Source organism: Cupressus sempervirens, chromosome 8, assembly GCF_028749045.1.
Source record: "Cupressus sempervirens isolate cs-2001-9-10 chromosome 8, ASM2874904v1, whole genome shotgun sequence".
In the NCBI taxonomy this organism is placed as follows: Eukaryota; Viridiplantae; Streptophyta; class Pinopsida; order Cupressales; family Cupressaceae; genus Cupressus; species Cupressus sempervirens.
The window spans coordinates 679,116,633-679,133,577 of NC_143125.1; the positions used below are offsets into that span (position 1 = coordinate 679,116,633).

General features: G+C 33.9%; 1 protein-coding gene across 1 annotated transcript; it reads left to right on the forward strand.

The window, feature by feature from the left end:
• Positions 1-13,977: 13,977 nt before the first annotated feature.
• LOC149544265 (epoxide hydrolase 2-like) lies at positions 13,978-15,748 on the forward strand. The gene is made up of 5 exons (XM_089798757.1): positions 13,978-14,147; positions 14,230-14,441; positions 14,540-14,710; positions 14,802-15,049; positions 15,149-15,748. Exons 1-5 carry the CDS (start codon positions 14,078-14,080, stop codon positions 15,393-15,395), a joined length of 948 nt encoding a protein of 315 aa, XP_089654883.1. The 5' UTR covers positions 13,978-14,077; the 3' UTR covers positions 15,396-15,748.
• The last annotated feature ends 1,197 nt before the right edge of the window (positions 15,749-16,945 follow it).

Genomic DNA, 16,945 nt, shown 5'->3' on the forward strand with positions numbered 1-16,945 from the left:
ACTATTATTTCCATAAATCCCATTAGTTAATATTTAACTAACCTAAATGCCATTAAGTTATATCATTAAGTTATTTATTAATACATAACGTATTAATCATATCAATAATTCAAAACATAGCTATGTTATAACAAGGTCAAAATGACCCATTGTCCAATATCATTAAAAATTTAAGTTTCTTAATTTAAAATCATCTCGTAATATAAAATTACCATCTCTAAATTATTTAATATAGCTCCACAAATATTCATCGACCAATGACTAATGCTAATTATAAAGAATTAACTATATTCTAATCCATTATTAGTAAGTTAATGATAACTTTGTTATTAAACAAGTTATATTAAAATTCTCATTAACAGCTCTACAACACCAGATCCTTCATCATTCTTTACTTAGTTTAATAACAGTCAACGAATTGATTATTCATACAAGTATGATATATTAACATTAATAACATATAAAATAGCAATCATTATTGCTAATTCATGATTATATATATTTTAATTATCATATTTCATTATTAACAAATATATATATTATAACATTTATAATGTTAAATCTTTATAAGATTATAACATTAAAACTAAACTATAATTAATAGCAAATATTAACATTGATTAATGAATATATATTTTAAATCATATTTAATAATATTATAACATAATATATAATATTTTAAACATTGTACATTCCTCAAAACAAAGGCAGGTTATATTGATAACCGTCGGCCACAATGTGTGCGGCCTGCAGATCGCAAGTACACTGCGATCACGCAGGTACCCTGCGATCTCGCAGGCATGCAGTACGTTGGCATAAGAGATAATGAGGGTGGGGGTGCGGTCGGGGTAAACCCCGCCCACCCCAACATAATATGTATATAATAAGACATTTTTTTTTTTAAATGTTCAAAAGCAATTTGTATAATGTTTTTCATTAAAATGTTTCCATGCGAATTCAAATTTCTATTATATATTTTTTTACCATCGCGTTTTAAAAAATGTATATGTATATATATATGTATATATATGTGTATATATGTGTGTGTGTGTGTGTGTGTGTGTGTACAGATTATAAATCAGTATCACAGCGATGGAAATATATAAATATATATATGTACTTATATATATTTATATATAAAAGTATGCAAATTTTATATATATATTTTAGAAAGAGAACACAGATATATATAAAACTTTAAATAAGAAGAGCTTTCAAATTCTTTAAATTAAGAAATTCCTCTTTAGAATAATTGTTTTCTAAACATATCCATTAATCCATCCAAAAGGTTTAACTATAAATTTGAAATCATCTTTCTCAATTTGATTCTAATTCGAACCCAAACCCGTTTAGATCTAATTTCTCCTTAATTGGATCTAGGGTTTTTCTATTGTTTTCTTTGCAACTCTACATATCTAGATTCCAATTTAATTGTAGATTCATTCACAAGAGTATTCAGTCACATAAATTAGACATAATGAAGATAGGAAGAGAAATAGTGCAAAGAGAATATGCGAATATCACGAGTGCACCTGGACTCTGATGCTAATCCACCATGCCTTAGAAGTCCATAAAAAATCTCTTTCTTCACCATCATTCGCAATTCCTCCAAGATCCAAGCCAACTAAATCCTCCAAGTGACTAGAAGAGCTAGAAGGAGCATAGAAGCATGTAGAAAATATATGAGCATATGAACTTCTCCAATGCATGTAAGCTTTGAAGCTTCCATTTTAAGCTTGTAGCTTGTAGCTTCCATTCAGCTTGTCCAAACACACTAGGAGAGCCTCTATTTAAAGGCCTCTAAGATGCATCTAGAGTGTCTCTAGAAACAACTAGAAGATAAGCATGACAATCAAGCATGGGTCTTCTCCAACCTTCTAGATAAGTCTTAAGGTTGTAGACACCATGTGCTCAAATAAAATGCTTACTCCCAAGTGTAGACAACTAGTGCATTCTTAGAGTGCAAACTCCTGTGTTGTCTACATGACAACTCTCAAGAATTTGCCAACTCCTGTGTGAGCAAATATTAAAATAATGCACATTAATTAATATAATATTTACTTTTACTCTTTCCAATTTAATTTATTAATTTATTAAATCTCATGCACTAACTTTAATAATTCCACTTTTCAATCTTAATATATTTATATTTTAATCACATGAAATCTAGAATCTTTTAATAATTTAAATATATTCTCCACTTTTAAATTTCATTTTCCAAAACTTAATTGCTAAAATATTTATTAGCTTTAATAATATTATTATTTAGTCATTTATTTAAAAATGAACTCCAAATATATTATTATTAAAATAAATATTGTCACATTCCAAATTTAAACTTTTAACTTTTATTTTCAAATTTAATTATTTTATTTAATTAATTTTCTAATTAATTAAATAAAATAAATATTAAAATATCATATTAATTTTTCATTAAATTAAACCATTAATTAAATCTTTTAATTAGGCTTAATTAATAGAAAATACTCCAAAGACTCACAAGGTAAAAATACGAAAACCCATCATAGCAAAAATACATACAAAATCAAACCAAGGGTTTATATCACGAATTACGTCATCCAACGTATTCAGAGGGTACTCAACTCAGATACTTGTCCTAATTTTCCAATTAGGACAAATGGCTTAAAGGGTTGGGATTTGGACTTGAGAATTTATCTCCCCTCTCTTATCATTGAGATAATGTAATAGGGTACGCTCATCCTGGAAATTTAGGGAAGTCGATACCCGATACCTACAACCTGCATAAAAATCATGCATGTACAAACACAATATATACTAAACTAAACAGGCAATGGCAGGAAGTGGTGCATCGTGTAGATTCCGACTAGCAGGTGACTACGACTCCCTTCCTTAACCACATCAGACACGCCATACAAAAGCAAACACGCAAAGCAAACACACACACCATACACATGCAAGTATGGGGTAAGTATCCATAAGAAAAGACATATGATAATAAATCATCTTACTAATCATCATTAATAACTGCAAACACTGAAAATAATCATCATGCGTACATGAAATGTAAAGTCTAAGTGATCTCATCACATATTAACTGAATCCATAGCACAATATTTGATAATCTCAAAAGAATGATGCTAACCAACAACATAAAACTAGCTCTAAAAGAGTTCAGCAACGATAACAAAATGTGAACCACGGGCAGGCACTACATATATGGAAAAATGGAAAATTGATTGGTTGAAATATCATATATCTTAACCTATCTATCATTGGTAGTTTGAAATGTGTAACAAATAGCCTACATGCTAACTTATATACTAGATATAAAATCAAATGTATTATCATTCATAATGACCAAATTTGTATTGTAGTCATATTTGAACTATCAATAAATGTATGAGTTGATTTGAAGCCATACTTGCTAGGATTGCACCTTAAATCTATTCATCTTAAATTTGACATTTTATGCTCCCCTTCCACACTTCAACTTATCCATTACACACCAAAATACAATTGCTAATATATATAATTATTTTTAAAACTTTTTTATACTCCTCATTATTTTAATACTTTCATAATGCAATGACAATCCAATCTCTAGCAAAAAATAAATAAATAAAAAAGAGCTCTATAAGAGATAGAGTCCCTACCTTGTGCTATTGACATTCATATTTTGAAAATGAAATAAGAATAAAAATTAAAATCTACTTTTGTGATTTAGGGAAAATGTTAAAAAATAATTTTAATTTTTTTTTAATAAGATGTAGTTATTTTTTATTTTGCTATTTTCTATTAAATTTTTACTTTAAGAAACTACAATACTAATAACAAATAAATTGAATATTCAATATATTATTCTATTATTGTAAGAGTAGAATTTTTAGCCAATAGGCTATATGTGGGAACTTTGTTCCCATAAAAATACTTTTTTAGCCGAAAAATTGTTGGCATTTGATCAGAAAACTGTCAGCCCCTATCGTTAATTATTTCCAACCAGTTTTATCTCACTCCAACTTTAACTCTTATTTTTTTTCCCTATTTATTAATTTAATCAGCTATTATCTACATTGTTAACTCTTGTTTTTTTCTTATTTATTTATTTATCTTCATTTTTAACTCTTTATTTAATTTATAAATTAATTTTAGTTTAGTTAGTTTAGTTTTTTACTTTAAATATTAATTTTAGTTTAGCTAATAGAATATTTGTGGGAGGAGTTCCTATCTTTTTAGGATAATTTTTATATTTCTCATATTAATTTTATATATTAATTTTTGAGATCTTTTAAAATAAATATTTTATTCTTATATTTAAGATAATAGACTTTAAATTAGTTAAGTTTTTCATTTTTATAATTATTTTTTAAAATTTTAATTTAAAATTTATTTTTTAAATTAGTTTAGGTTTTCACTTTAAATATTGATTTTGAGTTTAGCAAATAGGATTGGCAATTAGGATATTTGTATGATTGAATTTTTAGTTTTTAAGTTATTTTAATTTATTTTTAAAATTAGTATAATTTTTCATTTAAATATTTATTTTTATTTTAGCCAATATACTATTTGTGGGAGTTGCTATTTTTAAATATTTTTTTAATATTTCTTATTTTAATTTTCCATAATAGTTTTTTTTTACAAAGATTATTTTGAAATAAAAAAAATTTCATATATTTAAGTTGGTAGATTTTAAATTAGTTTAGTTTTTTAATTTTTTAAATGATTTTATTCATATATTTAAGCTAATAGACTTTAAATTAATAAGTAGGAGATATTTTTTTTAACAAGTTAAATTGTGATATCGTTTTTGAAATTAAAAGCGAATAAAACAAGGGGGTCAGCCCATACAAGCAAAAAGCTGGTAACTAGCACATTACCAACAGAAGCCACCAACAGACCAAAGACTAACTAAACATCAACATAGTTCCAAAAGTCTACAAAAAAACCAACAAAGTTTAAGAGTAACTAAGCTAAAACCAAATAGAGATAGCTAGCAAACTACAAAAGTTCAACCTAACCAAAATTGGCATAATAGGCCAACCCGAGTCATAATAATAGTTGTCTACCAAGAAAACCTTAACCAACAGTAAAACATAAAAAGTCTTGGATCTAAGGATCCCAGCAAACTAAGAAACAAAATTTTCTTTTTTCTCCTTTCCTTTCGCGTCCAGTAGGATCCAAGTCCAGTCATCCGCAAGGAACTTGAACAACAACTTGTGGTCCTCCATATCCATACCCGTGTCCTCCTTTTCCTGTGCCAGCAACTAGAGGGTGGTAGACACAACATGTGTGACTTTGAGGCAAAATTTGGAGAAGGTAAAAAACCCTTCATCCAAAGTTTTAACCCTACTTTCAAGTTTAGCATATTGATCTTCCAGCACCTCAATCCCCTCCTTAGTCTCTGCTTCCACCTTTAATGCTTCCTCCTTAGCTTTTTGCACCTATATATCATCCTACAAAACCCTTGGGTTAGAGGAAACCTTAGAATTATCCTTAACTGAGGAGGAAATAGTTATGGGGGAGGTGTCCATCTTGCTGCCCTCTTCACAAAAGGTAATGGGTTTGAAGGAAAAATTGGCAGACACATGGGTGACCTCCGTATTCACAGCATTACCAGCAAACGCCTGGGTCTGAGTATTATCCACTAAATTATCTCAAAAATTAAAACTTTTCTCTCCCTCCTCCTTTCCATCATCCTTCTTGGAGTTGGAAATATCTTCCTCCTCCATTCCTTCATTATTGTTTTTAGAACTATCTTCCTCAACCTCCTCAACCGGATCTCTAATGGATTTATGTTTGCACCTAGCTTGAGATTGTGCAAGCCTACCAAATCTCCTCCTAGACTTACCCCCAATCTCCTCCTTTGAATCCTCTCCATCAACCACAATCGGTTTCTCAATTTTTATCTTCTTGTTTCCCTTTTGTTCCACTGTTATATCAGATTTTTTCTTTTCCTTGTTTTCCCTACTAGGGGAGGGTCGGGGGGTTGTGAATTTTAGTGTCCGTACTGGAGCTTGGGGGAGAATTCTAGTGGTGGTGCTGGTTATCCACCACCACCACACTAGGGGGGCATAGGGAAAGGTGAAATTGATAGAGGTGGAAGATTAGACCTTGATGAAATATGGTAAAATTTAAACCTTTACTCCTTTTTTCTCTAACATCAACAACCATATCCTCAAGAGAATGCAGAAGATAAAAAGGGATAGAAATGAAATCCTTATTCCTAAAATGATTTAGCAAAGGGAAGTGATAGTAATAGCAAACACCAAACCTGCCCTCTAGTGTCAAATACCTCATTAGGATTAGGCACACATCATCCCATGGGGCAGGTAGCTTGTCTCTTTTAAACCCTCCTCTATAACGAATTAGCTCCTCATCTTCTGCAAAGAAGTTATTCATACTAGCCTCATCAGAAACTTTGGTTACCTTTCTCCATTTTTTCCCTCTCATTGAGAGGCTAGTCGCCATGGAAATCACTTCCTTAGTGACTTGGAAGGTGATTTCATTAATGGTGACTTTTCTATAATTCCATCCATTAACAAACTGGAGTGCGCAGTTCTCATCGTACCCTGCCATCAACTGCATGTAGGGCAAAAAACCCCCTTCCTTCAAAAGAACCTAGGTGGCCATCCTATCGTTAAAATTCTCCATTTTCATGGGTTCCAACCTATTCAAGTCCCCACCCATCTCTATTTCACCAATTTCTGGCTCTCCTTCTTCAATAATACACATCTAAACTTTCTCTATTACAATCTCTCTACAACTACTCTCCACCTTAAACCCTTTAACAACAAGTAAATAAAATTTGCAGACTCATGCTTGATAAGCTCCAAAATCCCATGTGAGATAATTATGGGATTCGTAAATGTATAAAATCATAATTTTTACACCCCAATATTTTATGACGACCTAATTAATGATATCTTTTGTACTTCCAATTAGGAAGTAATTTGAAACTCGCAATGGATTACCATAATTGTGAAATGACATCTCTCTTAATTCGTAATCGCTCTGATTACTATTTGTAAGGCCATGTCTTCCTTTTATTTCCAAAAAGTCATTGTTAAATTTAAAAACATAATCACCATGTTGCCAAATTTGGCCCTACTTCTAAAATTTATAGTCATCATGATATATTATTCCCACCTCTTTCTTTGATTATCAATGACTTGATATCATCATTGAGATCAACCCAATTCCTCCAACACATGATTGCCATAGCATTAAACCCCAAGGTAGTTGTTGTGTCTGCCACCTTATTACCTTCCCTGTAGATGTGATGCAAGTGGACACTTTCCATTCCATTCAAGATTTTCTTGATGTCCATAATGGTGTTTTGAATATTCCAGCCCGATTTAGCCACTCCATTAACCAAGTCAATGATTAACTTGGAGTCCCCCTCAATGGTTGGCTCCTTAATTTGCATTTCCCTAGTCAGTTGAAGGCCCCATAACAGCGTCATGGTCTCAACCAAGTTATTGCTTCCATTTCCCACCTTTCCTGCATACACTAACAACACATCACCATTCCTATCCCGTAGCACTCCTCCCACTGCTCCTAAACCTCCTTTAGCAACACCATCGAAGTTCAGTTTATACTACATTACGGTGGGGTGTCTCCATCTCGTCTAATGTTTCATTATCATTTTTGAGTTATCAAAGAGGAAAAAATCCTCATGACAACCCCATCTTTCATCGACTAAGCCTTCATGTCTAACAAGTTCCTCCTTTGGCATTTTACATTTAGCTACTTTTAAATTTTCCTTCAATAGTTTGTCCATAATTCTAAAAATCACTTCCTTCGATTTACTTTCCTCTCTAAATAATCTATTATTTCTTTCTTTCCATATGTGCCAACAAACATATGGTGGAACAATTTTCCATAGAAAAAGAAGTCTATTGTGATAAAAGGGACAACACCAATTCTCCACAAACTATCCCAAATTATCTTTCATAACCCAATCCAAGCCAAATCTTTCCCAGAACTTAGTCCAAATCCCTAAAGCACAATGGCATTCTAAGAAGAGGTGGGAGATACTTTCTTCCTTTTCTTTACAAAGATAGCAATGATTTGTTATATAAAAACCCCTTCTTTTCAAGTTGTCCAAAGTTAAGATTTTACCATGCTGAGCTATCCACCAAAAGAAATTAATTTTAGGAATAAGGTTAGTAATCCAAACCTTATACCATGGTGTTGGGTAGGGGTCCTTAATAAACATAAATGTGTATGCTAATTTGACCGTGAAGTTACCACTTGGAGTTAAGTCCTAGCCGTAGTATCCTCTTGAGGTAGTAAGGGGAGTCTATGTTCCTTTATCAACTCTTCCAATTCCTTAAGGAGGAGAATATCCTCTTGGGAGTAATCTTCCTTATAAAGCTTCTTCCACCTCCTCCCCTAATCAATATAGTCTCCAACCTTTCCCCCCACATCTTCTTTAAGCAATTCCATTAATCTTCTGAATTTACTAAAGACTAGTAGTTTCCCTCCCATCCACATGTCTTCCCAAAATCTGATATTAAATCCATTCCCCACAATCCACCTAAAACTTTCTCTTAATAAACCTCTATTTCTAACAATATTCTACCAAATTTTTGAACCTCCTGGAAGGTCATTACTAAAAAGATTCCACTTAAAGGAGGTATTAGACAAATATTTAGCTTTCATGATATTGCCCCAATCTATATTCTCTTCAGCCAATCTCCAGCCAACTTTCATGAGGAGAGCTTTGTTAAGATCTCGAAGTCTTCTTATACCCAACCCCCCCTTACTCTTTGGTTTACACACCTCCTCCTAATTAACTAAGCTCAATTTATTTTTCTTGTCTGTCCTTGACCAAAGGAAATTCCTTTGAATTCTCTCAATTTTCTCTACCATAATTTGATTAATTTTGAAAATGGACCTGAAGAGCAGCAGAAAGCAGTTGTAATTTTTTGGCATTGCTTAATATCTTCCCTTTCCACCCTGAAAGCTTTCTCTAAATTCTCTCTACTATCGTATTCCAGAAGTCATTAGACACTTCCTTAGTAGTAAGTGGTAATCCAAGATAAGTATCTGGAAGGCTAGCAGATTGGCATTCCAGAATTTTCTTATCCTCCTTTGTAATGAGACTTCAGTATTAAAGAAATAAATCTTACTCTTGTGATAATTCACTCACTGTCTTGAACTTTCTTTATAATTATGTAATATCATCTTCCAAGCTTCTCCCTCCATTACTGAAGATTCACCAAATAGGAAAGTGTCATCAACAAACTGCTGTATGGCCTTGGTTTCAATAGTAGTAGTAGGTTTTACACCTTTGACATAGCCCATACTCACTAATTTATAGAATGACCTCCTTGAGACTTCAGCAACCATTATAAAGAGGTAAGGGGAAAGAGAATCACCCTGTCTTAACCCTTTTCTCCGCAACAAAGTTTCCCCAGGGGGAATCGTTATGTAGGACAAAATATTGCACTGAGCCAACCATCATCATGATCAAGTTTATAATCTTATTGTTAAATCCCACTCTTTCCAACACATCCTACATGAAGTCCCAATTGACCTTATCATAAGCTTTGGAAATATCCAATTTAAATGCCATCCCTAGTTTTCTATTTTTCTCCATAGAATGAATAACCTCATGTGTGGTTATAGCCGCATCCAATATCTGTCTTCCCTGGACAAATCCTTTCTAAGGGCTACCGATAATTTTTTCCAAGAAAGGCTTAATTCTGTTCACCAAAACTTTGGCCAAGATCTTGCAAATAGTATTCAATAAGCTTATAGGTCTAAAGTCAAGCAGGCTCAAGGGAGTAGGGATTTTAGGAACTAAAGCAATAAAGGTTTTGTTGATCCTCCTTAGCATCTTTCCGATTCTGAAAAAATCCTTAGTGGCCCAAATCAAATCCGATTTAACTACCTCCTACAAATGCTAGAAAAATGCCAGAGGAAATCCATCCAGGCTAGAGCCTTATAAGCTTTCATAGAAAACACTGCACTTTTCATCTCCTCCTCAGTGATATTGCCAAGTATCTAGTTATTCTCCTCCACACCAAGTATCTATGAGACTAAATTAATCAAGCTTCTTCTAATAACCGAGTTCCCTACAAAGTTGTCTTTAACAAAAGCTTTACTGAAGTGTTCCACCACATGTCTTCCCATCTCCTCCTACTCTTTTAAGACCCTTCCTCCTTCAACATTCAGCCTATTGATTGTGTTTCTTCTTTTATGGTTTGAGGCTGACTTGTGAAAGAAAGTAGTGTTGTTATCCCCTTCCTTAAGCCATTGAATTCTTGATCTTTGTTTCCAAAAAAATCCCTCCCTCAGTAGAGTATCCATCCACTTTTTTCTATACTCCTCCTCTTCCCGAGTTGCACTTTCCAAGTTGATCCCTTCTGCAATTTCTCCTTGGAGTTTTTTGAGCTTTTCCTCCACTTCACCTTTAACTTTGAATGAGTCACCAAATGAACTCTTAGCCCAGACCCTGACATTCCTCCTAATATTATCCAATTTTTGAGTAAGTCTATACATCACGGTACCATCTATCCTTATATTCCACCAATCCTGAACTTTCTCTTTGAATTTCGGATGAGACTACCACATAATTTCATATCTGAAAGGTTTTTTTCCACCCTTAAAATCATCCTCCTGGGCAATGGAATAATATAGGGGAGTGGTCTGAAATAGTTCTAGTGAGGTTCTCAAGGTGGGAGTTCCCTAGTCTATTCCAGTTCCCTAACACCAATAATTTTTCCAGCTTAACTTGAATAAAGTCCTCCCCTTTCCTATTATTAGTCCAAGTATAGGGATTTTCTCTCAATTCCACATCCATAAAGTCCAACCTACTCATGAAGTCATTGAGATCTTGCAAACTTTTCGGACATTCTCTGTTACCACCCAGCTTCTCTGAATGGTAAAGGGGAGTATTAAAGTCTCTTATACACATCAATTGCTCCCCCTTTATAATTTCTACAATCCTAGCCAATTTATCATACGTTTCCTTCCTCCCAAGTTTTCTATTAGAGGCATAGATATTGATCAACCCCCAACATTGGCTACTAGATTGGAAATTAGTAATGATAAAAAAAATTTCCTTCCAGACCTCAGTACCCTTCATAGAGTTCGGATTCCACATAGTGTCAATACCCCCCGAAGCTCCATCAGCATCCATATGTAAATACCCAACCCCCAGCCAAATATAACTAGCTATTTGATCAAAACTAGCAGAAGACATTTTAGTTTCCTATATTAAGACACGATCAAATTTTTCTTGAGAAATATATTGTTTCAGAGCATATTGCTTTTGGGGATTGTTTAACCCCCTCAAATTCCAAGAAAGGAATTTCATTTCTTACCTCTAGTAACTATCTCCACTATAAGTTGCTTGCCATTGGCCACATCCCTAGTTGTTTGCTTTGTCCTGGTTGCTCTGCTAGATGGTCTTCCTGCTGTCCTAGAAGTACCAACATCTATTTCTCCCCCCCTCCTCTTCTTCTTCTAGACCTCCCATTCCCCATTATCCTCCTCCTGAGGTGAGGTAGGGATAAGCTCCATATCCACCTTCTCAATACTTTCCAGTACTTTTGCAGCGATCTCTGTTGGGGAATCTTTAACCAACATCAAAGGGGTACAAACTTTTTCCATAAAGTCATAGCCATTGGATAGAATTTTGTGGTGGCTATCACCCATCTAGGTTGTTGGGGATCCCAAGAATAGGTGGGACACATCTATTTCACCCTCCTCTAGTGACCCACCAGCTATAGGCCCCTCCTTAGGTGAACACAATAATTCCTCTGAATCCCTTCTGAAAGGGTATTCCTCCAAGTTCATCTTGTCCTCCAAGACTACTCCCCCCCCCTAGGGTCGAAAAGAGTGGGAGGCATAGTTGGAGTATCCTTAAGAGGAGTCTCTGCCACTTTTTTTGATATTTCTAAAGATTCACCAAAGGACTCAATAATAATCCCTAGAGAGCCCTCTTTTTGTTTGTCTTTCTGCATTTGGGTTTTACAATCCACAATAAGGTGTCCAAACTGCCCACATCTTTGGCAGAACAGGCTAGCATTATCATATTCTATAGGCTGAATTTTCTCACCCCATTTAGTTCTCAATGTGACTATAGTGAGGAGTGCTCTATTTAGGGCTACATTCACACAGAACCTTGCATAAACCAACTGTGTTTTTTGCATAGTCACTTTATCAGCTGTGACAAAATGACCAAAAGAATTCCCCACCCACCTTAAGATCTTCTCATCCCAAAATTCCAAGGGGAGTCTAGGTAATCTAACCCAAACTAGGGCAAGTTTGTTCAACTCCATGCTAGCATCAAAGCCTAGATGCCATCTTGTTAAGGCAAGACAGTGCTTCCCATAATACCAAGTACCAGAAAGAATGTAGTTGAAATCCTCCTTAGTGGTAAATTTGACAAAAGAGACCGCTAGGAATAGCAGAAACACTTATGCTCCCTTTTACCTTCCATTTTTTACTCACCCATTTACGTACCATTTCAATAGTGGGACGGAATGCAACAAATCTGCCAACCACACAAAGTTTGAGGCCTGAGGTTACATTGTCCACCACATTATTAGGAAGGGAAATCACAAGACTCTCTTGGCAACAAGTAATCTTGGGATTCTCTATTGGGAAACCAGCCATCGAGGTGCCAACCAACACATTCTTCCACCCTGAAAGTGATCCAACATCCAGCTTCTAGCTACCCCCCAGTGGACAACCAGCAAGGCTTCCACTACCCAGATCAGTAGTGTTAGCATAAGTCAACCCATCAACCCCAATGGACCCACAACCATCCTACAAGTCCTCTAAGTCCCTACACACCGCAAGCATGAGTTGCAAGTCCAAGCACGGTGGCGGATCTGGAGGCTTAGGGCCCGCCATCAATCAAAATTCAAAATTCAAATTCAAAAAGAGCGGCAAGATTGCAGAGCAACATTCAAAAAAAAAGATGAGATATTGTTATTAGTGTTTAACTATGTAATTTTTGGGTCAAACTCATTGATGTTTAATGAGTAGTGATTTATAAGAATCCATCTCTAATGATAATAAATAGAATACTTAGTAGTCATTAGATCTAGGTGATGCTCATAGAGGTGAAGCATAAGGACTTCCCTTAATTTAGTTTTTAGTTTTTATAAATATTTCAATTTATATTTTTTGCTCCACTTTATACATGTTATTTTTTCATATTTTTTTCTTATTAGTTTTTCATTATAGATTTTTGTGTGAATATTTTTTAGATGATAATTTATTATTTAGCCGACAAGGGATGAGACTAGGATCATGTCTACAATTTCAATTTTTGTTATTTTTTGAGTTGATATTTTATTTTAACCCCTAGCAAAAATAGTATTAGCCAATAGAAAAATAGTAATTAGTATACAGAAATTAAATTTGAAAATAAATCTTTGCAATCTTTATAATCTTTGAATTTTTAGATTGTAAAAATTAATAGGAAGATCTACTAAAAACATTTAGGCCCCGTTTGGTTGTTGGAAGATGAGGGCCAAAATCGGGTTATCAGGGGTAAAACCAGGTTTTGCAAAAAAACTTTGGTGTTTGGTTGGTTAAAATTATAACCTGGTTTTCAATTTCATCTTCCAATTTTGGTCAAAAATTGGAAGAAGTTTCTTCCAACAAAAAGGTGGAATTCGAAATTAAAACCAGGTTTTGAATTTTATGACAGTTTTTTTAATAATATTGTGGGGTCCACAGTATATTCATCTTCCGTGTCAACCAAACGGACCATTGGCTTTCCAAACCACAAAACCAGGGTTTCGAAAACTTGGTTATAAGATAACCTGGTTATGGCACAAATTTATCTTCCCCAACCAAATGAGGCCTTAGATTGTAAAAATTAATAGGAAGATCTACTAAAAACACTAGTTTCCTATAGGGAAGGACTAACAACAAACAATAATTTTGAGCTAATCCAACATCTCTTGACTTTTAGCCATAATATGTTTTCAATAGCAGATGTGGACAAAATTCTCAAAATCCGCATATTCAATACCAGATCCCTGACAAAACCTTAATTAAAAACATTTTCCCTACCACAGTTCTTCACCTTGGAACAAATTTATCTTCTCACGATCGAGTGGCCATATTCATGGAGAAAATACAGCACAAGCAAGTTAACGTAGGGGAGCTGAAATTACATGTTGCGGAGATTGGATCAGGTTTTTCTCTCACTCTGTTCAGGGGTTCCTTGCTTTTTGTTCTTATAATATATGACCATGCCCTAATGAGATTTTGTTACAGGTCCAGCTGTGCTGTTGCTTCATGGATTTCCTGAGATTTGGTATTCATGGCGTCATCAGATGATTGCCTTGGCAGATGCAGGGTTTCGCGCAATTGCCCCTGATTTTAGAGGTTATGGACTCTCTGATCAGCCTGCTGAGATAGAGAAAGGAAACTATGCAGATCTTACGGAGGACATGGCCGGCCTTCTTGATGCATTTGGCATTCAAAAAGTAAGTACCCACAACTCTAATCAACGAATTTATAGGTCTTTGTTAGTACAAAATGCCCAATTCATATCCCAAATGTCTTGCTTCTCTGAGTTTTACAGGCATTTGTTGTGGGCAAGGATTTTGGAGCACCGATTGCATATTATCTGTATCTTCTCTACCCTGAGCGAGTGAGCGGCATTGTAACATTGGGTATACCTTATTTGAGACCAGGCGTAGCAAGTATTCAATTGGATTTGTTTCCAGAAGGGTTTTATATTAGACATTGGAAGGTCTCTTTCACTTCCCCTGTTTCTGCAACTTGATTTCAGCGCTTAAATTGGCTTGTTTACTGATGGGTTTTCTTTATTGGTTCTATATTAGCAACCGGGAAGAGCCTTGGCAGATTTTGGGCGTTTTGATGTAAAATCAGTGGTGAGGAACATTTATATCCTTTTCTCTGGAAGTGAGCTTCCAGTGGCAGAAAAGGGTAAAGAGATAATGGACCTCTATGATCCTGCAGCTCCTCTGCCATCTTGGTTTACTGAGGATGATCTGAAAACATACTCAAGCCTTTATGAGAAGTCTGGTTTTGCTTTCCCCATGCAAGTTCCTTACATTTCTATGATGAGGTAAATCTTAGAAAAAGATTGTTTTGTGTTGTCTTTGAAACATTCGGGCAAAGATGTTTATCATACAGCTTACATGGTTTGCACTTTGAATGTTGATAGCAATTGGGGTAAACTGGCGGAGTTAACAGATTATGTTGTTAAAGTTCCGACACTTCTGATCATGGGTATCAAAGATTATGTAATCAAATTTCCAGGAATGGCGGATTACATAGAAAGTGATATCCTGAAAGCTGAAGTGCCCAATCTGGAGATCAAGTATTTACCAGAAGGGAGCCATTTTGTTCAGGAGCAATCCCCTGAGGAGGTCAATAAGCTTCTTCTTGACTTCCTCAAGCAGCACCTGTAATGCTATAGTACTTCAAGATCTGGCATGAATAAATGGTCATAGCTATAGAAATACAGAGTTACATAAAATAACTATGATCTTTGATTTTGAGCTGGGCGCTTCATTTTTCGCCATCGATATTGAAGGAAAGAATGGATCAAAAGTCAATCGCATTTGCTGTCAAGTTTCAGGATAGGAGTCGTCTAGATAATTACGTGGTTAAAAGCTCTAAAATAAGGTAAGGGAATAAGAGAAACCATATGCTCCAGAATTCCACAACAAAAAAAAGGACAAATTTGCTTTGTGATGTTCACCAAACACAAGTTTGCTTTGTGATGTTCGCCAAATTTATTTAATGGCCTATGTTTACTGAACTTAATGTTCCTGTTTTTTTAGCATAATGCCATTCATTAAAATTCATTCTTATTTTATAATTCATTTATATTTTTTAATGTTTATAGTATGATAAAAGAAAAGATAAAATATGAAAATTATATATATATATATATATATATATAATTTTTTAGTTTAACATAATCAATTGATTATTTTAACTATAGTCAACAAAGTGAGACACTCTAAAATAAGTAAGAAACACATAAATACAAGAATTTCTAAATTGAACTTGAATTATTCCTTAGTCTGAAGCTTCTCCTATTTTTAATTTACTTATCATGTTCCAAGTAATACTTTGACAGTGATCTTTCTCTCCATCTAAAATTTACTTTTTATTATTCAGTAACATATTTTTATGGTGGCAACTTTTACTTATGTTTTATTTTTCTTAATAAATGGTTACTTTGATCTTCATCAATTTAATAAATAGCTACCTTGATCTCCATTAGATTTTTTTTTTCATAAAAAGACTAGAAGTTTAGAAACTACATTCAATTTCTTAAAGATTCTATTCTTACAAATTTTTGACATAAGGTTCATAAGATGTTCACATCAATTTGAATAATCCTGATATTTTGATTTATCATTGCCACTTAAGGTCATAGTTTGGTATACCATGATCCTACACATACCCTTACCAATAATACATTTTCTAATGCATTTCAATTCATTTGAATGCTACTATTTTTTAAGGGGGCTTATAAAAAGCACAAAAAGACACTAGTGCAACTTTAATTTACTTAATTATTCAAAGATATATCATTCTCTCGAATCAATGCTAGAGTTTACCAAAATTTTATATGAAACTGCCCTACACAATGATATATGTTTGTAGGTCTCGTCTTTATACACTTTCTTTTGTAGCATTTAGATTAATTTATGTTTTTCAATAAAACACCTATTGTTGTATCCCTTGCACCTCCTTTAGGTGCAACTACTAGTTTGATAACCTTGTTTAACTTTTCATCAATTGGTAAAGTTTTAGACATATTTTTTCATACTATTGGATTCATTTTAAAGGTAATAAATATACAAACACAAACATGTAGCTATTATATCTTTAGGTCGTGGTTGTAGACTTAGGTTCACACAAACAAGAGAATTGTCAACCCACAATTGTCTATAAGAACCTAGGTCTTTGGTATATGTATTTCCTTGAATGATAACTTTCTCAC